Raw genomic sequence first — 26,824 nt, forward strand, 5'->3', positions numbered from 1 at the left:
CTGTCAGCCAAGGCAATAGAGATTTTTATTATCTAGTATTATTTGCTGATAATTGTCTTTGCTTATACAAATACCATCCTAGTATATGCAGAGAGTACAGCTGTCAGGAGTGGTAAACAGAGCATATGTACATAGTTTATGCAATTAATATCTTTCTGTACCACCCAGTCTAAATTAAAGGGGAGGGGGGGGGCAGCTTTGGCCATTTGCCAGGTATTATTGTAATCCGTTTTTACAGAGACAAAATCAGCATTAGGTTTTTCAAAATATGTTTTAATACATAAAATATATCTTAGTTGCATGTCCAAATTTCAGAAAGTTGTAATTACTAATCGCACCAGCTATGGTGGAATAAGTGAATTTTGGCCAACGGTGCCCGGGTTACCCCTATACAATCCACGACAATAATTGTCTCATCGTAGCATTGCAACAACCAGAATGCTGAGTATTACCAAGATATCATGAGAATAATACATTTAATCTGAGCCATTTGTGTCAATAATTCCACCTTATCATAGCGACAGGAAGGAGCAGCTTTAACCCACCTAAAAGGCGTGACAGCAGTCAGGAATATGTAATTTACAAAAAACGGTCAATTTTAATCTGGAGTTTTTTTAATGAAATAACGTTTATTTATTTCAAGTTTTCTTTAGTTTTTAAGGAGCCAGACTTTATAATACTGGAGTAACTAACAGCTGTTGTAATACCTCTAATTTTACCCTATTAGGAACTATTAGTCATGTTCATCAATTCGACATCATTGCTGCTTCATATAGCAAAGTTATGAATTTTAAAAGAAGAGATTGAGTTATATATTGCGGTTGTTAAAGAAAGTCTAACTGTGCATTGCATATGGATGAAGAGACAAGATTGAAAGAATAAGTATATTTAATCAAGAATAATAAAATACAAGCAGGATGTATTACAATATAAAGAACAACATCATGTGATCACTTTGACAATGCGTGTCTAGTGGGGCTCGCGCGTGTCCTTATTTACTATAAGCCTGCCCTTTGGTTTGAGGGCTGGCTGGTCATTTCTCTTGTCATAGCTCATTGGCTGGTTGGGCTAAAACATAGGTCACTCGGCATCTTTAGTGTTTGTCTGGGTAGATTGTCAGTCTCGGCTGCCACACTATTAACTATCTGGGTGGTGACATTGATTGCCTGTCAAATTTGTATCACCAGGAGTCTGTAGATATGCAGCGAATCGTTCCAGCCTCTGCTGAGTAGCAGACGATTCTGAATAAACATATATTTCTCATTATAATTAATATATAAACGAGGGTTACTTTTACTGATGAGCTGGGAGATATCAATGATAAATCTCTATCAACATGCTAAAGTCAGTCTAAAAGTTAAACTGCCGCCATTTTGATATAACACCATGAACTTATGCAGTAAATTCTCACATACTATGTAACTCAAGCAGCATCAACATACCCACATAAGGTTAACAGGAGTGAGTCATGATTGATCAACCACAGCCTTATAGAATCAGACCATCAGAGCAATACCACAGCTAGTATAATATACACTAGTAGGTATTTTATAGGTTACACTGTAATTCTGTAGTATGGTTACTTGCTGTCTAGCTTGAACCAATGTTATAAAAGTGAGCATGAAAAACCTTCTGTTACATGTGCCACACTGTTACTGCTTATATTTGTGCTTGGATGTAAATAGATCTGTCTACTCTGACTCTGATCTGCATTTTTAATTACAGAAGCAACTGACTTCTCTCCTTTAATACTGTACTAACAATAGACTAGTGAAATACTAGCATAGGAAGTTACCTTCTGCCTGCTGCTGAGTATGTCTCTCTAGAACTGAGAACTTCTGGTCACTTTCTCTCTGTAGTGTTGTTATTCGTTGTCTAGCGTCATCCAGAGCTGCAGCAGAGTGAAAAAAAACTTGCTCATAGATATTCAACACTTCCACTGCTCACATTTGACAATGACAGCAGGTTCTGAATACATTGGTGAGTAGATGTACCTTAGCACATTTACATGTTAACAAGGCTTTCATATGCATTGTTAATTATAGAAGGAACTGAATGAATGGGCATAAAGGCAAGAATGTAAATGGTAGCACAAAGACTGAGGGGTGTAGAAGAAGGGACATATGTAGAAGCGCAGAGGCAGTGAGTGGATCACAGAGGCAAGTGCCTAGGACTAAGCACAGAAACAAGCTGGCCTGGCAGGTGTTGGCAGCCGAACTCGGTCTTAAGCTGTTCTATAAATATACTCTATGTACATTGTATATAGTAGCGTAGAGGTTGGCAATCTTACACACAAGTAGGCAGGCAGATTATGTGGAGTGCGATAGAGTCGAGTCGTGTACTCAGCAGTGAAATTGCGCAATCGGCCTTTACTTGAAATCAAAAGCGCATGAGCTTCATGGACTCACGCAACCTTGCGTCAGGTTGGCTGGCTGACTTCCAAGCAGGTGGGGCAACCGGGCTGTTAGGTGCTTTTTGTAGGAGCCGAGGCCAGCGTACTACTAATAATAGCTTGACTGCTCAGATAGCTGAACGCTGCAAGTTTGCTCGAGCTTCTTGCAAGGCAAAACTTTTGTGAACATGCACACCTATGCATTCTGGCAGGCTGGTTGCTTGATGAAGTTTCAATACACTCACTCTAATTCAAAAGTAAGCTTATTTCCCTGGCTGAATAACGGCTGGCCACTAGATGCATTGAAGCAGCACTTAGTGGGTTTAGCCATCATAACCACGCATAAGCCATCCACGATTCCTTATTAAAAATTTAATTCTTTTAAAAGTTATAAAACTTTGTATAGTTGAATATTAACTTTGAATATTAAATTCCTCCAAAATGCAACATCGCACTAGCTGTTCCTAATACACCTGCCGCAGAAGAGATAACACATATTTTCTTACAGTACATAACTGTAATGTTTCATATCTAAACACCAGCTTGAAGGAATGACTCACTAGTCTATCACCACTGACCTCTCTCCTTCAGTACTATACTAACAATGGACTAGTAAGACATTTACATAGGAAGTTACCTCCTGCCTGCTGCTCAGTTTTTTCCTGTAGAGCAGAGACTTTCTGCTCGCTATCTCTCTGTAGAGCGGCAATTTTCTGGTCGCTTTTTTTCTGTAGAGCGGAAAGTTTCTGGTCATGTCTCTCTTGCAGTGTTTTTATCTGTTGCTTAGCGTCTTCCAATGCTACAATATAATAAAAAAGAACATGTGGATAGTACATAGAGCCGTAGAGACACAGGCGATTTTAGAAGTGTAAAGGCGGAGGGGTGTAGAAGCAAAGGGGTGTATAAAAAGAGGGGTGTAGAGGCAGGCAGGCACAGAGGCAGTTGCCTACTAGCAGAGGCAGGCTGGCCTGACAGATATGCTCAGCAGAATTCAGACTCAAGCTGCAAGCGTAAAGAATTGTCTTGATCAGGCCAGCTATATGGCCGGCAGATATTTATGCAGGCTGACTGACACAGGCGGCCGGTTGGCAGACAGACTCCATATTAGTGCGATAAAATCAAACACTCGCCACAAAAACACGCAATCGTGGTCGACTTGTAGGCGAAACATGTGATCATTGTGCATTTGGCAGCATAGCTTGAGATCATTTTTGGACTCATTGAGAGTGAGCAGGCTTGCTTGCAGACAGGGCAATCAATTGTCTATTCAATGACCAGAACATGTAACCATTGTCTATTAGGAGGCAAAAGCGAGAAATCGTTGTCAGCTCGGCAGCGACACAAATGACCGTGATTGACTCTGCCAATCGGGCGGCAAACTGGGTGGCAGACAAGCACGGTCAAGCAAGCGGTGGACACGGTAAGATAGACACAGAAAAAGCAGGTGCCAGCAGATTTGGCTGGTAAGCAGGCAGAAGGCTGGCAGGCAGGTTGCTAATGCTTGCCGCTTGTTTTAAGAGACGAGAGTTGCAATAGTAGTAGCGGTCGAGCTGCTACTACTATTAAGATAAAATATTAAAGATAAGTGTAGACCGAATAAAATCTAAGAAAAAAATGAAGCTCATTTCATGTCTACCAGTCTTAAGGTGTCAAGCCTCTGGTAAAATTAATCTTGCTGTTTGATAAGGAATTCTCTAAGCAGCACCAGTAAATATGAAACTCTAACAGAACTCAGCACCACACTAGCTGGTCTTGTTAGCATCTGCCATAGAAAATGGAAGCACACATTATCTTAGAGTTTGTAAAATAAGAAAAAGTTAACCTAATTTTAAACTTTATATCAAAGATAGGTAGTGTTATAGATTTATAGCCTGAATATTAATTAAAGCAAGAGGCTGCTACAACATGTACTTTAGTCTGCCATTCAGTTCACTACTAAACATGATAAAGGATAGAGTCATGTTATGTTAGGAACAATTAAAATGCTGTGGATAATCTACAGCAGTGTAAAATATGGTTGTAATACTTTCTACTTTCCATCAAAAACTGCTGCATAGATGATTAGCTATTCATAAAAAGGAGTGTAATGTTTAACCTTTAACCTCAGCTTGAAGGAATGACTCACTAGTCTAACACTACATACAATAATCATAGTATCATTACTATTGTGTTAAATTCTTCACATCTCAGACATTTCAAAATATAGAAATATTAGCAGACAGAATACTGTGGAACACGAGAGTCAAGCTACTGAGTCTGCAACAAGGAGTTGATATTTAAAGAGCTGCTAACATCACTTCAATCCTACCAGTTTTGAATATTAATATTAATTTAAATACTCAGACTATAAGCTGTTCAGCTGGAGACAAGCAGCACTCTGTCTATGCAAGACTCAGTGAGTTTACAGGAAAATAGAGATGTAATTATCCAGGGCATGTCCCAGGGTTCAACAGTAAATGTATACAATGAATGAATTACTAGCATTAGTTTAGATTTTCAGTAGAGAGTTGCTGAGACTGAAGAGTTTAGCAGTAGCACAGTTCAAGTGAGTAGCTGGTATCACACTGTATAACAATCCTACCTTCTACTACTGACTCCATTGGCCATCTCTTTAACAGCTCTGATGATTCCTTCTTTCCGATAAACTCAGCTTCCTCCAATGGAGTCCTGTTCTGTTTATTATTTTTGTTGAGGAGTGAAGAAATAGTCACTAGAGACACGGATCCTAACATGACCTTCAGAGCAGTTGTCTCTACTCTGCATGCTGCATAGTGTAGTGGAGTGTAGAGGTCGTTATCCTGTATGTTTAATAGGGAGTCTCTCTGTAGTGAGGAGAAGTTGTAGAGGAGAGACTCTATACACTTGCTACTTCCCATCCATGCAGCCAGTGCTATAGCTGTGTTACCCTTGTCAGTCTTCTCAGCTACAAACTTGTACTTCCTCTCATCACTCACTGTCTCTATCAGTAACTCTACACACTCACTGTTGTCTCCCCTCCTTACAGCAAGGTGTAGTGCTGTCCATCCATACTTCTCCTTCATCCAGAGCAACTCGTCTGCTGTTCTTCTGATTGGTGAGAGAAGCAGACGACAGATTTCTGTGTGGGCTTCCACTGCAGCTAACATAACAGCTGTGTATGAGTCATGCTTGATAGTAATCAGTAACCTCAGTAGCTCATCTGGTTGGACTGACTCTAAGGCTGCCCTCAAAGCACTAATCTCCATCTTTCTATTTCTCACATAATCCTTCAACAATCCTTCCATGTTTAACTGTAACATATGTACTGCACTCTATTAGCTGCTGCATACAGTAAAATATGATAGAGAAATGGGTACAAAATGTGACTCAACTGCAGAGTTGGAAAGCTGCCAACAATAACAGAGTGGCTGCAGCTGAACCCTGGATATTTACAGAGTATAAAAATAAGGCCAGGGATGTCAGATTCTGGCAGAGCTGAGAAACATGAAATATCTGCAGTAGGAAGTGTTTGCTGGTCTGATTATAACTGAGGAATGAGACCAGAGCCTCCTGACCTTAACTTAACCTCACTACATGACAGACTCTATGAGTCTCCTCAGGGTAGAGAGTGATAGTCTCAGGAGGACAGAGTTATATTATAATCACACTGACTCAGTGTCTCTCCTCATCTACTCTATTATTCCCAGTAAGTACAATATCAACATATGCTAATATAATATATAAGTTATACTTACCTGTTGCTATTCTGTTTGTCACCTGCTCTGACTACTACAGGCTTCTTTATAGCTTGTAGCTGGTTATAATAATGTTATCTGTCTCCTGATTGGCTGAGCTGAATAAGATATATTCAAACAGTGATTCATGATGAATTTATAAGATATTGAATAAAGGAACAGAAGCTAGTTGTTACTGCAGCTTCATGATTGGCTGGTTCCACAGCCTTGGTTAGTTTCACTTTCTGTTTAGTATTTAAAGTGAAGTTTATCTGCATAATTTCATATAATAAAATAACAAACATGATGTTATTTTACTAGTAACAGCATGGCCTCGGGCACTATAAATATTCACATTGTGACCACTAGCAGTAATGTGACGAATAGGAAATTTTATAAAATAAACCTTTATACAATCCGTGTTGCTACAATTGAATAGAACTCAAGATAAATATCCGTCTTTGATTACCATGTAAGTACTGAGTACAATGTTTTATATTACATTTTAGAAATAGTCTATCACAAACAGTAAATATTTAATATTTAATTAATATTTTTGATTAATATGTAGGTACTTAATACAATGTTTTATATTACATTTTAGTAATAATCAATCACACACAGTAAATAGTTAATGAAAATATTTAAAGACTCAAGTAAGTACATGTATGTTAAATATCCCAGCATATCAGCTACTCACATTCAGCTAGCAACAACAATGCATAACTTATAGACACTTGCTAGCCAATGTCACACATAGTAAGATAGCTAGTGGCACGTACTAGTCAAGCTCTACTAATTAAGGCAAGTGCTTCTCATATACATTCCCAAATACCAAACACATAGTTTAAGGGCAGCTAATAAACAGCATTGAAGTCAAGGATGCTTGAAAGCTTGTTACGCTTTTCAAAGACACATGAAGTTTTGTTTGAAATAAGGATTTGTCTGCTCATTGCAAAATGTGGCCATAATTGTGATAAGGTACGCCAGCTTAAATCAATAAAATTAGATATTTTATCTTTGGTCAGTTTATCATGTGACAAGGCAAGCTAAGTAACAGTTACCAGTAAGTGAACACTATTTAAGTTTTCTTACAACTTTTCTAAATACAAAGTTTGGTATTAGCATCTGCAATCAAAAAGCAGTAGATAAATTCTTTTCAATTTTTTTAACTTACTGTAAAACCTATAAATGAATGTTACCTCCATTTGAACATCACTTCGACATTTTTTTAACTTTACAAACCCATAATAGCAAGTAAAAAATTGTTCTCCAAATTGTAGTAATAATGACTCGGTTCCATTAATAACAAACGATTATAATTAGCTTTGAAAGCAACACCGTAAAAATGAATAATATCTGTATTAGACTAATCGTCAGGGCCGTATCATCCTATACTGCAGCTACTGCCATGGTAGTACCTATTTGTGAAGATAAAAATCCCGGAATTCATGTCATTTTTGCTTGATTTTATCACTTTGGCTGGCAAAATTGCCAAAAGGTCGTTTATCGGTTGCGTGGGGAAACGGCATTTATGTCGCTTTCGGTAGACGTTTATTAAGCTGCCGTCTCGGAACGTTAAACAAAGGATATGAATGCTAGTAAATTCTAAATATCATCAACAAGATATTAGTCGATAAATTAAGATATGAAACGATTACCCGAAAGGCGTTGCTTTGTGCTAAAGAAATCGCGCCTCCTTGGAAAAGAATAAAAGCTGAAAATACCAGTCAACATCGGCTTGACTTTCCAAACGGTAAAATAAAATATTATTTGATCAAATATTATTTGATAGCTCAAACTTAAATCTTCTACTTCTTGCTCAGTATTATAGACTATAGTATAAGTGCATTATTTTTAACATGGTGCTCTATTAATTTTACCATTCAACTCTACAATATTATGTAAATAAATTATTTCATAGGAGACTACTCGTCTTCTACACCATTCAGCATTATACCCGGTGATAATTCTACCTCATGCTAGCAGTGGCCAACCCCTTTTGCAGCTCTCATTCACATTATATTTTTAATAAGCGTTGTTAAAGACAATCTCAATAAACAGTAATATATTTATAAAAAATTGCTGTTAAAACATGTGCCCATCAGAAGCCAAGTGTGCTAGATTTGCACCATTTTGACTAGTTATACAAGTACATACTAAAGATTTTTCCGGAGGAGGATCCCCAGACCCCCCTCCCCCAACTGAGAGGGCGTTCGGTACCTCTCTTAGACTTTTCCTGCAGTACCATTTTCAAACAGGTGGATACTGCCCTGCTAAAAGTAGATCTTTGGTTTGACACGGTATTGATACTTTGATGTATGTAAAAAACGGTTTATATTTACGATGGTATGTGAGTGACTAGTTTTAGTCTAAAAGTTGTGCTTAGCGATGCCGCTATAGGTTTATCATTTGCACGAAACGCAACCCGTAGTTGTCTCGCTCTGCTCAAAAAGTTGTTTGAACGTTAATATCATTTAGTTCAGCGGCGCAGAAGAAGAGTTGAGATCAGAAAACACTATGGAAGGTATTGAATAGCCAAAAGATGTTTGTTCTATCGAATGCAACAATCGGAACACAATTGGCGAAGCTGACGAGCAAATATTCAGTTTCAAAGATCTTAATTTTTGTTTCTGCAGGTAGTAAGTACGGTTTGTTTGTCACTTGTTCGTGAATGTATACATTTGTAAGATCTACTAACTTATTACTATAAAGCTTGTAAAGCTCCAGATTTATAGCATATATTATTTAATAGCATCATTACGGTTATCCTGTCAGTTTTGACTGCAAACTGTAGCAAACATATCGATGAGTGCAATGAGCTAGTATGCAACTGTGTTAAATACAGTATAGCATGATATTATACCTCCAAACTTATAACAAAATAAAAAATTTGAAACACTAACAAATTTCAAGGCAGGGCAACAGAATCACCTGCTATACGAATCAACGCGGATTAATTGCAAGCAATCGATATCAACTAGTAGAGATATTACTCGGCTTCCCAAATTTATTATTTAGAGATCCTCAACAAGTTAGCAGATTTATTGCTTTCAAAAGAGTTGATGAGATTAAGGGTTAAGACATTGACTTCGCCTGACAAAGGGTCAAACTTACCTTTTAAAATTCAGACGAGCTATTTGCAAAATACAACACTACCATCTATTTGACCGCTATTATAAATTGGGAAAAGGTTAAAAATAGAATGCAATGTCATTCATATTGAGGTTTCATGGTAATTTTAGCAGTAAACAATTCTAAATTATAAACTGAATATCCTCTGACATACCCTCTAAGTCAACTTGATCTGTCATTCAGCCAAAGTTCCTCCGCATATGACATAGTTTCATACGAGCAAAGTACAGAATAATCCCCATGCGTAGTGAGCGTACATTGTCAACCTTTGGTTGGGCGTATCTAATCCGCAGATAGTTATCGAAGAGTAATAAAATTCTTGATGATATCAAACTTTTTATTAAGTTGACCTGAAATTGTAAAATAAGATGAAACTGTCATGGAAGGATTAGCATGATTGTTACTCGCCATGATGCGCCTTATATAAGAATTCCATATAAACACACAAAATCGTTAATAAATAATACAGGTGTGATACAGGATGGAATTAAAACATGTGATACCACTTCTCTATCTGTTTAGGAAACAAGAGAAACAGAGCTATAATCAAAGTATTATCAATAAATTACTAGTTTTAGTTGATAGCTATAAAGTACTACAAACATTACTATTATTAATATTATAATTACTATTATTACCTGTTACTATTATGTCTTACTGAGAGTCTCACCATAGAGTTGACCTCGAGCCCTCTGCATCACACCCAAGGCCCACCTACTATCCTATATTGTTGAGCTCAAACTGACAGTTTTTAGCTATTGCCACACAATGAGGGACCACCCAGTGCTAAAAGTTGAGCTATTTTAAATCAGTGAATGGAAATGAAGAGAGCACTTAACCAATGTGACCAGCTGGCATTCACCAGATTGTCTGTCACATAATATAGCTTGTAAACAAAACTTCACAGAGCTACTATATTGCTGACTCTCATCTTTTCCTTTTGTGACAATCACCACAGAATTTAGGTTATTTAAAACTGCTCGATAAACTAGGTTAAAAAATCGGCAGTGAAACCTGTGAGTGGTGACAGAATTTTTGGTAATATATTTACTAATATATTATAGTACAAATATATTCTTAGATAGCTATATTAATCCTATGTAAACATCCACTCTCTTCCTTTGTGAAACGAACAATAGAAACACTGTATGCGTCAATAAAAGAGCGTTTCAACTGGTAACAAATTTAAGATACGAGATGAATTCTGAGCCAATACATGGCTTGAGATATGAGACCAATTAGAGATACTAGCATACGAGACAGTTTCAATGCTTACGAGAACAGCATCACTCATTCTTTCTCCTTGGATAAAAATGATAAAGAAAGCTAGCTGTGAGTGAAAGTGATAAAAAGTATAAAAGTGAAGCAAAATGATCTTATTCGAAAAGTACAAAAAAGGAAAACAAAATTTGAATAAGCTTAAGGTAAAATAAAAACTTATTTATAATTGTATGCGTAGTCAGTTAAATTAATTTAAGTTAAATGTAAAGTATCTTTACTGTTGCGTAGCATGACAAAAGTGTAGTGTTCAGAATGAGTTGTAGTCAAGTATTTCCTGAACCACCGCTAGCCTCTATACCATCTGTCTCGAAGGTGAGAACTCTATACAGTACTGCATATAAAGATGTTGTTTTATTGTAGATCATAATCATTAGATATGTTACTTGTTACTCATCTAATTATCTAAATAATTATTGTAGACCATACCCATTAGATATGTACTTGTTACTTTGTGACTGCAGGTAGAGAATTAGACCAATGAAAAACACATTTCCATTGTAATATCCACTTTAGCTTCTTTATTGTTCTGAAAGGAACCAATTAATTCCTTTTTATTAATTACATAAGAAAAATTGTTTGGAGATATAAGAATTGAAATGGGAGCTATGTTTCAGAACTAATTAAGCTCGTATGTTGAGGTATGGCTCTATTTCTATTGATGAACAAGAAGATATTATAAGGGGAGTCAAAAATTAGTGAGGTATTATTATGTTAAGCATTAGTCAAAGCATCTCTAGATGCTTTGACTAGTAGTACATAAAAGTACTTTGATATCCTAAAATAACACTCTCCCTATAACAATTCAAATCTAATATACCGTAAAACCTCTGAACGCTACCTACATTTGAATACCACCTTTATTTGACTGTCACTGACTTTCTTTGACTTTTATGAACCCATAATATCAAGTGATCAGTAGAAAAGAGCCCATTATACAGTATTGATAATTAATCGCTAACAATAAAAAAATCGTTATTAATGTAAACGATATGATTATGTTTAAAAGTGATAATATTTATGTTTCGCTTCGCCCGTAATAGAGCTAAGTTTATCTTTCGAGAGTTCTGACGAGCCATTCAAAAAGTACACTGCCTGCCTCAATATGAATGCCACCTCCAATTGAACACCACTGTAAAAAAGGGTAGAAAATAGAGCGCCATAGCGTTCAGTTAGAGGTTCTCCGGTAATATATTTTAATACACAAGATGAAAATTTGAAATTAAAACCAAGAAGATTCTTTGAAGTGAAAAATTCTAAAAAGGTCAAAACTTTCCTCACTCTTGTTTTATATTGGACATGACATGTACTAAGCCTTTAAAGAAAGTACTGGGATGCTGAAACTGGAGCCAACCACTAACCTATCTGGCCTGAACATTGGAACTGCCAGAATAAGCGAGTAACTGGGAAGGGAACAGCACACAATGTAACAGGAAGCCTACACAAGAAATACGGCAGCTATATGTAGTTGTGATGATCAGGGTACATGATGAGCTGAGATAAGCGAGTCTGGTGGGTGGTGAATAAGGGAATATATCTTTTATGCTCTTATTGGAGTCACTAATTGATCATTTCCTAATCATTAGATTGAGATGCATATGGAGAGTGTAACTCCCAATTTACAGACATGTGCAGGTCTATGTGGTAGATAATCAAGTATCCCTAATTTATGATATATCTTGTTGCACCATAATTGTTCTATTCCATCTGCTAGTTAATGAGGCTGAACAATCAGATTATTTGAACATAGAAGAGCACATAACTCCTGAATGTAAAAACAGTATAATATCCAGACCTTTTTGATGCCAGCTGTCATATTGGAGACTGTAAGCAACCAAAGGGACAGAATAGCCTTGAACTATGAGAATTTTATAAAAATACACTGTTACAGTGGCAGTCAGAGTAAACTTAGTCTTCAGTTCATGGTTTGCTCCAATTTTAAAATATGGCTGGCAGATTCAAGCAGCAGCACTGATAATGTAAACATCGGGTGCAGCTGTATGTAGATGCTTCAAATGAATGAAAAGTTAAAAATTTGAAAATAGGAGTACAAGCGCAAATTAGATGACATGTTGCTTATGTCATGTGACTTAACACCGCAGTCATGGACTATTGTGTTGATAGTCTAAAAATAGAATAGGGTAAACTGACTAAATAGATGATAAAGAGAAGACAACTGAATAATAGAAAGCACTGGAAATCTAAAACTAAAAGATAAACTGATATGTCTCTCCTTTTATCTCATCAGACTTTGAGAGCATGAAAACTCACAGTCAAGATTAAAACTGATGATGAGTGAAGAATGAGACAGCAAAACCACAACTACTAAAGAACGTATAAATACTGTTTGACAAGTGTTTTGACATCTCCCAAAACCTCCAGCTCAACTTGAGGTTTCAACAGAATCATTTTGTTATTAAAGCTTGCATACAATTAATGAACATAGCTTGGCTGGTTGTGACTGCGTGTACACTGCAAATAGCTTGAGGAAAGTTTTGGCTTATTGCAATGACGTCATACCAATAAATAGGGAATAACAAAAGCACTGACTGAAATGGAAACTAGTGTTTGAGTGCTGTGAATGTGTTGGAAACTAACATCACTTATTCATAAAATATTCAGGAGTATATTAATGAGCTTATGATGGTAGAGCTAGCAGAAGGACTTGGATGAAATGTACCTGATCAAAGTTCTGCAAAGGTGTATATCCATATATATGAATCTCAATGTTTGTGGCCAGTCCAGTTGATGCGTTTAAAAATTAGGAATAAAAAATCTGCCTCGCAGATGATTTGATCTCAGAACCTCCCTGTCGGCAGGCCAGCAATCTAATCCACTACACTACGATAACAAACCTTTCAATGGCTGCTAGCATTTTTATTGCATTGGTTGAAATAATCAAGCTTGAAGCTCATGAGGTCATTAACTAAACAGTTGATTATAGTTACGCAAGACAACTATTATTCAGCCGTCTGCAAACGCGGTCATTGTTTTAGTAAATACAAGTTTACTTTCGCTAGCTTACCAAGTATGTTACTCAAATTCATTGCGTTGTTGTTTATCCCTCGTACAACTGTGCCAGGCATTTGGCTAAAATACATTAATGTGGGAGTCGGTCTGTCCAGTGATAGAGATCAGATTTAGTGATTTTAGAGATAGTGACAAAAATACACTTCACAGAGGATTGGATCTTGGCACTTCCAGTTCTAGAGGCCACGAGCTTACCCATTAGATTATGCCTTCAACTGAGTACAGCAATCAATAATAGTGAAGATATTCATTACGTTAGTTATAATATGCCTTACGACATTACATCTCATGCTGGGCTCTCAGCCTCACCAGATGAATGCATGGTGTAGCAGGAGTAACAAAAGCAACTTATAAACAGTCGTAGGTAGTATAGTGTGGGGATGGCATTTGTTGTTTGAAAAGGTGTTATTGACTATCGTTGGAGTTGTCCCACCGATAGCGATAGTATCGAATTATCAATGAGCAGACAGAGTTCACCGATAGTTATCAAGTGACTTGGCAGCTGGTAAAACTATCGAATTATCGTGCCTGAAGAGATCGAGGACTGTGGGAAGGAATAGGAAAAGGTGATCGAGTTATCAGAGCCATTCAATTTATCAGAACACTGTCACAAGTCCATGTATTTATTAGTCGACAAATGTACAAACTGTATATAAATCAAACGCATAGATGGCTTGCTGCAAATTAAAAAGCTTCTAGTGTGGAGTTTAAAAAAATTTCATCAGAAAGTATCGAGACTTTTCTATCACTTGAGATTGGTTTGTTGTTTGACGTCTTGTGATTGCCAGGACGTTTTCAGATGAACAAAACCAAACTTGATCGATGTTGAAATGCTCGGAAAAAAGACATCTTTTTTTGAGCATTTTAACCCATGATATACAGCCCCCAGGAATGATATACAGGGGCTGTATATCACTGTTTTAACCAAGATCAAATTTGCCGATTTTCCTTTAAGTTTATTCGAAGGTTAGCTCACTTTTCTTAGCTTTTGGAGGGCCATCGCTAATCAGATGATTGGCAAAATTTGATTTTTGCAAACCTTCAGAAAAGTCATTATCGAAAATATTTTGCAGATGATGGTAATAACACGTCTAAGAACTACTAAAAGTTGAGGTTTGACTCTATGGCTCGAAATAAAGTGATATTCTATAGCGATAACAACCGTCGTAGTGGCCGTTGGGCAAAAAACTGTTCGAGTTAACCAAGTTGAGGTCGAGTTATCTAAAGCAATTTATCATTGCGTGGGAAAGGACCAAACAGATCCGTTTGAGTTAATCTTGTGTTCGAGCTATTCGAGGGCGATAACTATCGAGTTATATTATTTTTTATTATTCGATAACGAGATATTTGTTTCGGATCTTTCGATAGGCTAAAAATAGGCAACAAATTCATATCGAGAAAGACAACTATCGACATCGACTACCGAGCTATCGCGCAACCCTAGTATAGTGTAAAAGTAATGTGTTAGGTAATATAGTGTAGGCATTGTAATTGCAATGTAAGGGTATTGTAAAGGGCATTCACTTAGTATTATATGAGTTTAATACGTTAAACAAAGGCTACAGTTTAGACACCCAAAAAAGTTCTCACATGTCAGGCAATGTCTCAGGGTCATGATTTTCCTTTTGGCCATTTTGTAAGGAAGATTAAGAGCTGCCCAAAGTATAGCCTATATGATTAGATCACGCTTTTACAAAAAATACCAGGAGTACAATGACGAATGATGAGAGTGGAATGAAAAAGTGAAAGGTCTTGACAGTTTAGAATATTTTTAATCTTTCATTTATTTTTTATAACTTAAATGTTTGTTGGTTACAATTAGTCTGTTTCTGCTTACAGGTACAACATGTGTGACTATTAAAATTGGAACTCGGCCATCGAATTAAGGAACTTTGCATTATTCTCTCCTATTATGTCTCCTACATTATTGCAGAAGAGAAAATACCCAAAATTACCCTAGCTTAGCTAAAATACCCAATATATGTAGCTACGGCGGTTCATGATGGCGGCGATTAACTGTTAGTTTTTGGGCTTTTAAGAGCTTGTAATCACATCTCGACATATTTTGTACCTACAACACAGCATAGTAAGAAGTGGTGAATCTTTTGATACCAAATAACTGTAATATAAATTTCGTTGCAAGTATGCCTTTAACACTAACGCCTCAATCAGCTATTCAAGTTTTTGCATTAATTCAGTTTGATTAATCATCATGTTTTTCTGTTTAGTTCACAAAAACAATATAATAATTTTTTATAACTTATTATTGCCTTTAAACTAGTAAAACTAGAAACTAGCTATTAAATTAAGGCACTTTGCTCACATCTTATTGCAGAAGAAAAAGCACAAGGAAGGTGCTATGAAAATACCAAGTATTTTTATAACAGGAGGCAGTGAGAAGAAAGAGACAAAGGAATATTACAAAAACATCGCACCATTATATTGACGTTTCCAACTGTACACATATTTTTGACAAGTGATAGCGGGCCTAAACTGAAGCCTACTGTAGCTTGTAATATATCAAAATTCGACTTTTAGCAGTTACTGTAAAATATTATATTAAGAAATCTTAACCTCTCAACTGGGCTGATTACAAACACATGAAGCATCAATGCCTTAATGAATGCAGTTGCCCAAACACATTTGCGCCCATACCACAGCAAGGTTAAATGGTTAAAATAATATGTTCATCGTGAACATAATTTTTCACTGCAGCCGCTACATTTATATATTAAATTTTAGTGTATGAAGATCTGCAATGGACTTACATTTCTGCAAGACATCGATTTATAAAAGTTGCGTACTATTGGATGTTTTGAGTGCTAAACCTTCCTGTTTCTAGGTTATGTGATGTCTAATTTCTGTTGAGTGTAATCGAAAAGTAAATGAGATGTTGTGATGTTTGAACTACAGACTTCACTGTTGCTTCTTACCACCACCATACACAATGCTTGTATTGCTAGCGATATGAGCCCGTTTTTAATTTCTTTTTTCTCATGTACCACCTATGCTCATGAAACGATAGCCAATACTTGTGAAACTACCATATACATTTTCATATTATAAAAACTTGGAAGCACCAAGTAGCCAACTCGTGCAAACAGGTAAAACGTTTGCACTACTTCAACCATTTCAGACGTAGATATTTATGCAAAACATAAGTTATTTTGTGGAACTAGGCTGGCTTTACTCTAAATGTTGTCTTCCTTGCTTATATTGTGCTACGTATTTTTGTCCACGACATCGGCTGTCATTCTTGGCGCGAGTTAACACTAATAAACTTTGAGTGAAACTGCAATTCTTCGAATATACAATTAGCCACTGAATCGCCAAACGCAATAGAACTACAGTGAAGATATCAAAACAAGCTCTTAGTAAAAACAGCTCTTTTTAATTACCAATATATTATGTTCTCCCACACTTACGCGCTGGCCAAGTGGTGGAAAATCCAATTATAATGATGACGATAATAAGAGATCTGACCAACTTACGTTGACCCGATAGCAAAAAATAATGCCAAAATAGTATAAAACGGCAGGTAAAATACATTGTTGAACGTTCATAATTATTGAAATATGGTTACATAATTGATCAAACACTTACATGTACAGTCTCACAGACAACATGTGTAGATTCTTCTTGAGACATATTTGGCTTGCGCGTAGCCAGAGCGTGAAACGCAATAATAAAACATAATGCGTTCGCGATGACGTAACCTTAGTTCGATAGGGTAGCCTAACGCGACGTGTCATACCACCGCAAAATCAAATTTGCTACTTTGGAAACTTTTAGAAGGAACTTCAGTTATAATTGCTTGCAGCTGCGTTTAATTAGCCGTCATTTATGAATCGTGAATGACATGTTCAAAGCAGTTAGGTAATAAAATTTCCGATAGGTTTTGAGTCACATTATGCGATCAGTAGCATTGTCTGCCGTATACCTGTAGAAGGGGGGGGGGGGGGGAAGGTGACAGTTCTCTAGTGAGAGTTACGTTTATGTTCTGCAAAAGTACCCAAAGAAAATGGTCTATTATAATGATCAGCCAATACATGTGTACGTCCTGTATTATTTTTTTTCGAACGAGTTATCAACAAATAAACTATTATAAGCGACTCCATTTGAGCTTTTTATGATAAATGCGCTGGCGGCCGCGTTGAAACCTATAAATATTCGCCACGCGTTTTCCATTCCGAACCAACTATGAAGAACACTATCACAAGTTATGAGGGCAGGTAGTTAAAATGTACTGATATTTTTTCAACTGGCATCTATGTGTATAAATATAACTATACAAAAGTTTAGGCTCAACTGTACCTAAGCATAAGTTTAATTGTACGATGACAGCCCAAACTAAATTGATTGGAATTGGAGAATCCCAAGTACTATAAAAAAGAAACATTGCTTCATCATTGTAAGCCTAGTTGGTTGCTTTAGGTTTTGAATAATTTTGTTTGACTACCAACTTTTGAACAGTCTAAAAAAGAGCAGATTGCGCAACCTAGTGAATAGAGTAAACCTAATAAAATAGTTTGCGGGGATTGGCTAAGGATTTAAATTAACCGATTATTTTAACAGCTCTAGTTAAGGCAAGAATAATTTGTATTCATATTTTGTTATATTTCAAAAAAAATTTAATTTATATACTAGAGATTCCCGTCATGCAGCCCACTACCAAAGTGATAATTGAAAAAGAAAGGGTACTGCCGGTTGAGAAATGCAATATTAGCAGTCGAATGGCACTGCAGTGCAATAGGAGAACTGCAATGGTAGCTGTAATGTACTGGGTGTTATTATGTACAACAAACAGGAATAATGAAAGGAAAATGTTATGTTTATATCTCTCCTCTGCAATGGGAGAAATGTAATATTATAAGTAAAATGGCAAGCCGCTGTGTAATATACACAGGCTTGGGGGGAGGCTGTATATCATTGCTCATAGCAAGCAATAGCAAGAAGTTGTGATATTCATCTATATATCTATAAAATTACGCTGAATTCAAAAATCTAAACAGATTTTACCTGTTTGATCTCCATGGCTGCATGCCTACTTGATCTCTATGGCTGCATGCCTACTTGTCCTCTGTGGCTGCATGCCTACTTGATCTCAATGGCTGCATGCCTACTTGATCTCGATGGCTGCATGCCTATTTGATCTCTATGTCTGCATGCCTACTTGATCTCTATGGCTGCATGCCTACTTGTCTTCTATGGCTGCATGCCTACTTGATCTCTATGGCTGCATGCCTACTTGATCTCTATGGCTGCATGCCTACTTGATCTCTATGGCTGCATGCCTACTTGATCTCTATGGCTGCATGCCTACTTGATCTCTATAAACTTGATCGCTCTTGAACTATAGAAATAAATGTATATCTATAAGAAAATGTAGGCCTATTTCTTAATTTTGCAGACATTAAAAACGGCTTAGCAGTACCGCAATATTGACTACAGCCGCAGTATCATCAACAAAATCTTTTGAAAAATAATAACAGTAACATATTGCACACCATCGGTCACTATAGGCTTACTTTGATCTTCTAAATTCTAAAGGATATTCTTATAATTAAATCTTATAATAATCCGATAAAACTGAATAATTATTCTTATTATTAAATATTGTAATAATCTTATAAGAATCGTTAGAAAAATATCATCGTCATTTTCTTTACTGTCACTGCTTTGGACATCAATTGGAATATCGAAGTACTCATTATAAGTGTCCAAAATGTCAGAGTCCGGTAGAATTGGCAAAAAAAACGATTACTTTTCAGTACTTCTACGTTGATTACAGAAACCTTCGGCAATTGGACAATGCCATAGACTGGTGAAATGTGCACGCCTTTTTTGTGAAATGCGCACGACTTCATGGTTCTACTCTTTGTTGCACGGCCTTATCAGCGTTTCATTGGCCGGTCTTAGTTTTGAGTAAAAAACGCTCGTCAAGTTTTTATCGCGAGTTTAAGCCAAATTCATCTGTCTATGTATAATCCGATCAGATGGGTTAGTTTTAGGATATTGCAGAAACTGTTCAAAAACTTGGTAACATATTTAAATATGTTTACACGTGTTTTGTATCATTATTAATTGTTATACTTGAGCGACCTTACACAAAAATGGTTAACATTTTTGGTGTTTTTTATGATACAAGGGTTTGATAACGGCCGTGGACGGATAATCTTTCGGGAGTTGTCTGCGTATCTGCATTTATCATTGAGCTCCCAAACATTCGCTTCGCTCGTGTTTGGTTGTGGGATAATTGACAAGGTTTAATGACGGAGAAAAAAATAAATATATTGTATTCATTGAAATTTTTATTATTTTTTTCTTAAGACAAACAAGACAAAACAGGACACTAAATGTCAAAACAAGTGAATCACCTACACCAAAATACTTTTACAAGAAGTATAATGTCCTACAGTGCGTTATAGTAAAACACTAATTGTTGAGAAAGAAACATTGGGGACAAGTGAATCAAAGGCTATGTTATCATTTTATTATTATTATCAGTTATTATTATGTTACAAGTACAGCTTTAGCCTGTGGTCTGTTACAATGACATCAGGTAGAAGCAGCATTCCAAGCTGCTGTGACTAAAGATGAACACTTGAAGCTAAATAACAACTTGATCCAAGTGATAGAGTTTACTAATGATATGAGGTCTTGTAATAATTTGAACCAATTGTTTGAGGTTTTACAGTAAAGCTAACCAATAGTGAAGAGTGGTTCATAGCTGTAACTACTATTAGGTCTTACAAAATTTCCAAGACTTTGTAATGAGGTAGCCAACCGTCAGGAGAGTTTTTATTCAGTAGTATTTTTACACTGTGGTCACACTAGACACTCTATGCTCTAGCTGCAATTGTCTTTCCTTTTCCAATCTTGTAATTGTCTTTCCTATGATAGGGCTTAGTTTTCTATAAATAAACAGTTGAGGGAGAAAGTATGGCAGAGAGAGAGAGAGTGTGGGAGAGAGAGATGAAGAGAGAGAGTGTGTGTGTGGGAGAGAGAGTGTATGGGAGAGAGGAAATGAGAGAAGGACGGAAAGGTAGAGAGAAACGGGAGACAGAGAGTGGAAAGGAGAGGAAGGGAAAGAGGGAGAGAGAACGAGTGGGAGGGAGACCGAGAAAGTAAGCGGGAGAGAAGGAGCGGGAAGGGGATGGAGAAAGAGGGAGCTGAAGAGAGAGAGAGGGAGCGGGAGAGAGGGGGAGCGGGAGAGAGAGGGAGCGGGAGAGAGGGGGAGCTGGAGAGAGGCGGAGAGGAGGTGATAAAAAAGAGAGTTGAATAAATAATAGTCAAAACAATAATCAAAGAATAAAAATTGTGTTGTGAGAAAAAGTGAACAGACAGACAACAGACAATACTTTTATAGATAAGGTAAAGATGAACTGTATATATTGGTAGGGAGCTAAATATCAGACACAGGTGCTTAGCCAAATACTCTGATGATGACTTATGTTACTATGGTTAACACTCATGGTGACATCTTTCTACAGGTTCTCTATAGCAGCCCTGAAAATACGACAAAGGCGGTAAAGAGGCATGATATCATTCCTTCAGATAACCAGTCTGGTGAGTAGTAAACTGTTTCCAAAAGTATTTAAGTAAACAAGAGAAAAAATAAAGTCTGAGATGGTCACTTAATGACTGGATCACTAGCAATGACTCAGGGTTATGAGACTAAATATACTTGTAATATATCGGAAGGCATGGAGCATATACATACAAAGTTTAGCTGAAATCAGTCAAACTTCATAATCATAATCTATGTGCTTTCGAGTGTGGAAAACAAGGAAACGCATGATGTTTGGGCATGCCAACAGACACACAATCAATGAAGTGGAGTTTGTTAATATAATACTAGATACTATATTAATATTGATATTTATCTTTTTTACTAAGATAAGAGCCGTGTCCATCTCCCTGCAACCATGGTGACAGGTTGTGAAAAAAACATTGCAGCCTACAGGATTTGAACTCCTCACATGTGGCTCAACAGCTCTTCACGCTTTCAAATGCCATAATCTGTCTTCTAAAAGTTTGGTATAAATGTGCACACACTTGTTCTCTGCACTTTATTGGAACACCTGACAGTCTCACAGCACCCTGGACTACCCGGCACTAGTGTATGTAATAGGACGGAATTTCATGTTTAAAATGGGAACGCTACAATTTAACAAGTGAAAACACAAGCATTTACATCCACCTTTGTTAGACACTAGTGTAGCAGTTTCTCTCAAACACTTCCTTCCTTAGCAGTTATTTTCAATGTTTCAATCATCAACTGCTGGAGTTGTTAAATTAAACACATCTTACCGCTACCACCAGTGTGGTGGATTTTACCGTGCCACTTTCACAGTTTCCCACAAGCCGAGTAATCACGGAGACCGAGTTGTTATCTGAGCATACGATGTATATTTACATAATAAATATAGTTGTATTAATATAACAACGTCATGCATACAAAAATATTACACAGTATAAGGATGGTGTCTCTTGTACGCAGGGAGCTGCGCTGCTCTACCTGCCTCTTCATCGCGTCTGTTCTTTTATCTGCCTCGTTCTTATTGGCTCTGCCCACTTGCGGTTTCGCTTCCCGCCGTATTTTTGGTGGCTACGTGACCCACGTTACTCCTGCTTTATCGTCGGCCCAGCCTCCGGGCGAGAGAGGGAGGCCTGGCCCGGCCTGTCACCTGGCCGTCACGCTGGCACCGGCTCTGGTCGCGATGCGTTTCCCTCGCATAATCCTAATAAAGTACGAGGTGGTGAATGACAAAGTATTTAATTTATCCATATCTATCAACACCTTTAGTTACGGGAAAAAAATAAACCTTATTAAATAAACCTTATCCTATTATTATTTTAGTCCTAAGACACTCTTAGTAGCACCATAAACTCCAAAACAAGTGAATAACATACACCAAAATATTTTCAACATAAATATGATGTTGTAAAACAGGTTATAGTAGAATCACTAAATGTTGGGTAAGCAACCGCAAGGATAAGTGAATCAAAGGCTCAGATATTATTTTATTAATTATCAGTTATTATGTTACAATTACAGCTGTAGCCTGTGGTCTGTTACAGTTACATCAGGTAGAAGCAGTATTCCAAGCTGCTGTGATTAAAGATGAACGCTTGAAGCTAAAGAGTAACTTGATCTGAATGATATAGTTGACTAATGGTATGACGCCTTGTAATAATTTGAACCAGTTGTATGAGGTTTTACAGTGAAGTTATAGTGAAGATATGTTGTTTATATGTACATATATCCTGTCCGAATATACAGGCATCCTGTTAGTATGTTCAGATACATTGTTCTAATGGTTAGATAGGCTATTATTGTGTACAAGTATGATTTGTTATGCACATATATGTTGTTCTTATGTTCATATGTATAGTATGCTGCTCATATGTACAGATATCCTGTCCATATGTACAAATATGCTGTTCATATTTGCAGATAGGATGTTCATTTTTGCAGACAGGATGTTCATATGTATGAACTGTCTTTTCATAGGTATGGATTTTGTTTTCCTATGTATAGATATGGACAATAAGCTGTGGAAGATGAGATACAGAGGTGTTAGAAATAGCTGAAACAGCCGGTCAACGTAAGCATTACAAAGACCAAGATTCAGCAGTTGCTATGGTGACTCTATAATACTGATCATGTTTGTTTATGACAATGCATAGAGTTTGTATCATACACTTTTGTAAGCAGATGTCTATGCTTTGCAGCGTCAACATACTCATTTGAACAGACGTGGTTCATGATATTTTTAGACAAGTCAAGCTGATAATCTGCCCCAAAGCGTTTCCCAAGCTATTCTTACTAGCCTTTTCTCCAACCATTACCTTAATGCCTAGTACAGTGTCTGCTCTAATCAGAAGTAACGTCTGTAGCTTTTTATTCCTTGGATGTCTGATGGCTTACAGCTATCTCAAGAAGGTAAACGTTGAAGAGACTTATTCTGCCTGGTCTCCGTGTTGGGGTAGAGTGGGTTGAGGTTTGCTGCATTGTTAGCTGCCTGAAGTTGAGGATACTTTTAGCTAGACAGATGCTGTGAAATCCTTAATACAGTCAAACATCTACATACAAATTTTTGGGCATACAGCGAAAGGATTTAAGCAAATATTTTCTCTTGACATACAAACTTACGAACTAGTTTAACATACGCTGCCGGATATTTTTTTTAACCAATACATCTTCGTCAAGTAAAAGTAAATGTAAAAGTATAAAATTGTAGATGATAGAATGACAAAAAGTAATTAAATTTAGGATTGTTGTAAGTTAGAATAAGTTATGCTGCGTATTCTTACTACTGAGTCTGAGATGCGTAGACTTCAGATACAGGTATAGAGTTATTTGTTTCTTGACCATTTTTAAAAACAGCAAACAGTTTAATAGTGTACCACCTTTGTCAACATCTTCACCGGAGCCGGTTACATTTCCATAATAGGCAGACTACATGTGAATGCAGAATCAGCAGATAACCTTGACCTTAATTTACTAGTATATTACTCTAAGTTAGTTATAGGTTTAGCCTCTGATATTAATACGAGTACTGCTTTTAGCTACTCCAACATCCTATGCATCTACTTCTTGCCTGCCCATAAAACTATTTTTAAAAATTGTAAGCGGGTTCACACCAATTATTTTTGCTCATGCAAAAACTCAAGGGTTGTCTTCACTTTAGCACACCCATCAAGGTACTCATGATGTTCTGTACTGAGCCCTGCTCTTTACATCCAACTAAATGCTATTTTTAGGCTAACTGCGACATTGATGTGTAAATCTGTGAATTAATTGCCCTGCATTGCTAACTACGATGTCTTCAATGATAGAAGATGACAGTTGGCATGATGCGTGTGAATTCTTTGAAACAGAATCTACAGAGGAAGATATGGTTGTTCTATACATTATGCCTAGTTACTTTTTCACAGGGTTAGTACAATTTATTGACATAGAACTGCAATGATAGTCAAAGGATATCATTGGACTGTTGTCTGTCTTGATAAGAATGTATGAACAACAGATGTAAAGGTACCTCCGATATCACCTCGTGACAAAAATGATCTGAAATGACACGTTTAGGGGGCTTCAAAACTGAATTAATAAAGAGTCATCGAACATTGGTTAAAGTTTTAATAAAATAATAATGTAGTATTTTTGTGCGAAACAGAAGTATTAACAAGCAATTGTTTTCATTATATCATATAAATTTCTAGTCAAATACATTCTTATATCTTCAATGCTTTGTTCGTGTATTTAGCACAATGTGAAAAGGCAAGAAGTCGCTAAGGTTGAATGTTGTTATAATTGGCGGTGTTGAACTGGGGTTTGATGCTCAAGATTCAGCAGAAGTCTGGTATGCCGCAAAAGGTTACATACAAGTTTAGTACGATGCTATGGAGGCAGAGGACCTATTGTATGACAACTATCGTATATCTATCACGAGTTCTACTGTCTGTCTATCACTAGCTCTACTGTATAACTATCACTAGTTCTACTGTCTGTCTATCACTAGTTCTACTGTATAAATATCACTAGTTCTGCTGTATATCTATCACTAGTTCTACTGTATATCGATCACTAGTTGTACTGTATATATACAACTAGTTCTACTGTATATCTATCACTAGTTCTACTGTATATCTATCGCTAGTACTACTGTATATCTATCACTAGTTCTACTGTATATCTATCGCTAGTACTACTGTATATCTATCACTAGTTCTACTGTATATCTATGACTAGTTCTACTGTATAACTATCACTAGTACTACTGTATATCTATAACTAGTACTACTATATATCCATCACTTGTTCTACAGTATATCTATTACTAGTTGTACTGTATATTTATCACTAGTACTACTGGATATCTATCACTAGTACTACTGTATATATATATATATATATATATATATATATATATCACCAGTACTACTGTATATCTATCACTAGTTCTACTGTACATCTATCACTAGTTTTACTGTATATCTTTCACTAGTTCTACTGTATATCTAACACTAGTTCTACTGTATATTTATCACTAGTACTACTGTACATCTATCACTAGGTCTATTGTATATATATCACTAGTTTTACTGTACATCTATCACTAGTTGTACCGTATGTCTACTCCATGATTGTTCTTTAGCATATGTGTCTCTCGCTCATCCCCATTTTTTCCCGATTTGACTGTCAACATATAACTAAGTCAGCTGAATGTTTTTTCTCATTTGAAAGTGCATCAAGTGCTCCTATCTTTAATTAGTAATGGTCATGTTTGTCTGCTGCTACTATGACATTGTATCGGAGTTGTCTAACTATGGCTTTCCGCATTTAGTAATAGTCCATGTTTTTACTAGATATGGAGTCAACAAAAAGAAAAGAGCTGCCTTTGAAATTGGATAACGAGCGAATACCAGCAGCTCCCAACTCCAACATGGTCAGAGGTGATAAAAAGACTGCTAGAAAGAAGCATGCTCTGTCTAACAGATTTGCAAATTCTTTAAATAAAATGTTTGCAAATGGTGACAATAAAAGGCCAACAAGTTACGGTAAGTGCTCTATAAGTTGAGGTAAGGGTAGGATATCTAATCAAATTTAACTGTATCGGAAAGGTTGAGGTAACTGTCTTGTAGGTAATCAAGCATAACTGTGTCTAACAAGTTAGTGTAAAGTTAATGTTTGTAACCGAACTTGACTGTATCGAGAAAGTGTAATGAAACCTTTGACTAGCTACAATCATAAGTGTATCATCAGGTTATGTTTGTAGCTAAATTCACTAGGACTGTACCTAGTCACCTTTCTTACTAGCTATTGAGCTGATGTACAAGTATAGAAAATAGTCTCTGATATTCATTGTGTACAGTAACAAGCCAACTAACCTATCTGGAGCCCTGAACATTTTAGTTACTGATAAAACCAAAACGATTGAGCGATCCGAGGTCTAAATCTCGATAAAAAATACAAGAAACATCGATGCAAAAGGTGATGGCCTAAAACATAGTCTCTGGGAAGTATAGATTGGCAGACTTACCTGCAGATATGGTTTATAATAAAGAAGGCTGTAGGTAGTTGTTCTGATAAATTTTACCATTAACCATAGTTGGTCATCATATTTCGTAACGCTGCACTCCATGAAAAAGTACAGGATAGTTTTCTGTATAAATGCAGATCAACACACTACTGTGGGCTGGTCATCGAGTCTACTGTACCCCGCTTCCAGTCTTCCAGCTTATGTAAATGAAGTTTTAACATACATCTATATATCCTCTTACGATATAT

The 26,824-nt window shown here is 36.6% G+C and overlaps 2 protein-coding genes across 2 annotated transcripts in view; both read right to left on the reverse strand.

Annotated features, from left to right (window-relative positions):
- Positions 1-26,824, reverse strand: part of LOC137404150 (nuclear mitotic apparatus protein 1-like) — a 321,406-nt gene that overhangs the window by 262,676 nt on the left and 31,906 nt on the right. The window lies entirely within an intron of this gene.
- On the reverse strand, positions 919-5,655 carry LOC137404021 (ankyrin repeat and SOCS box protein 7-like). Its single transcript, XM_068090177.1, has 4 exons — positions 4,974-5,655; positions 3,030-3,191; positions 1,796-1,891; positions 919-1,241 (listed from the first exon to the last, which is right to left on the reverse strand). Exons 1-4 carry the CDS (start codon positions 5,653-5,655, stop codon positions 1,138-1,140), a joined length of 1,044 nt encoding a protein of 347 aa, XP_067946278.1. The 3' UTR covers positions 919-1,137.

Source organism: Watersipora subatra, chromosome 9 (assembly GCF_963576615.1).
Source record: "Watersipora subatra chromosome 9, tzWatSuba1.1, whole genome shotgun sequence".
Taxonomy (NCBI): domain Eukaryota; kingdom Metazoa; phylum Bryozoa; class Gymnolaemata; order Cheilostomatida; family Watersiporidae; genus Watersipora; species Watersipora subatra.

What these genes read in the sequence shown, in the direction of transcription:
- LOC137404021 (XM_068090177.1), bottom strand. Translation starts at nt 5,655, where the DNA reads ATGGAAGGATTGTTGAAGGATTATGTGAGAAATAGAAAGATGGAGATT. An exon ending in AACTGAGCAGCAGGCAGGAG is followed by an intron (nt 1,892 to 3,029) that starts GTAACTTCCTAT and finishes ACTCTGCTGCAG; the next exon opens with CTCTGGATGACGCTAGACAA. An exon ending in TACTCAGCAGCAGGCAGAAG is followed by an intron (nt 1,242 to 1,795) that starts GTAACTTCCTAT and finishes ATGTTTATTCAG; the next exon opens with AATCGTCTGCTACTCAGCAG.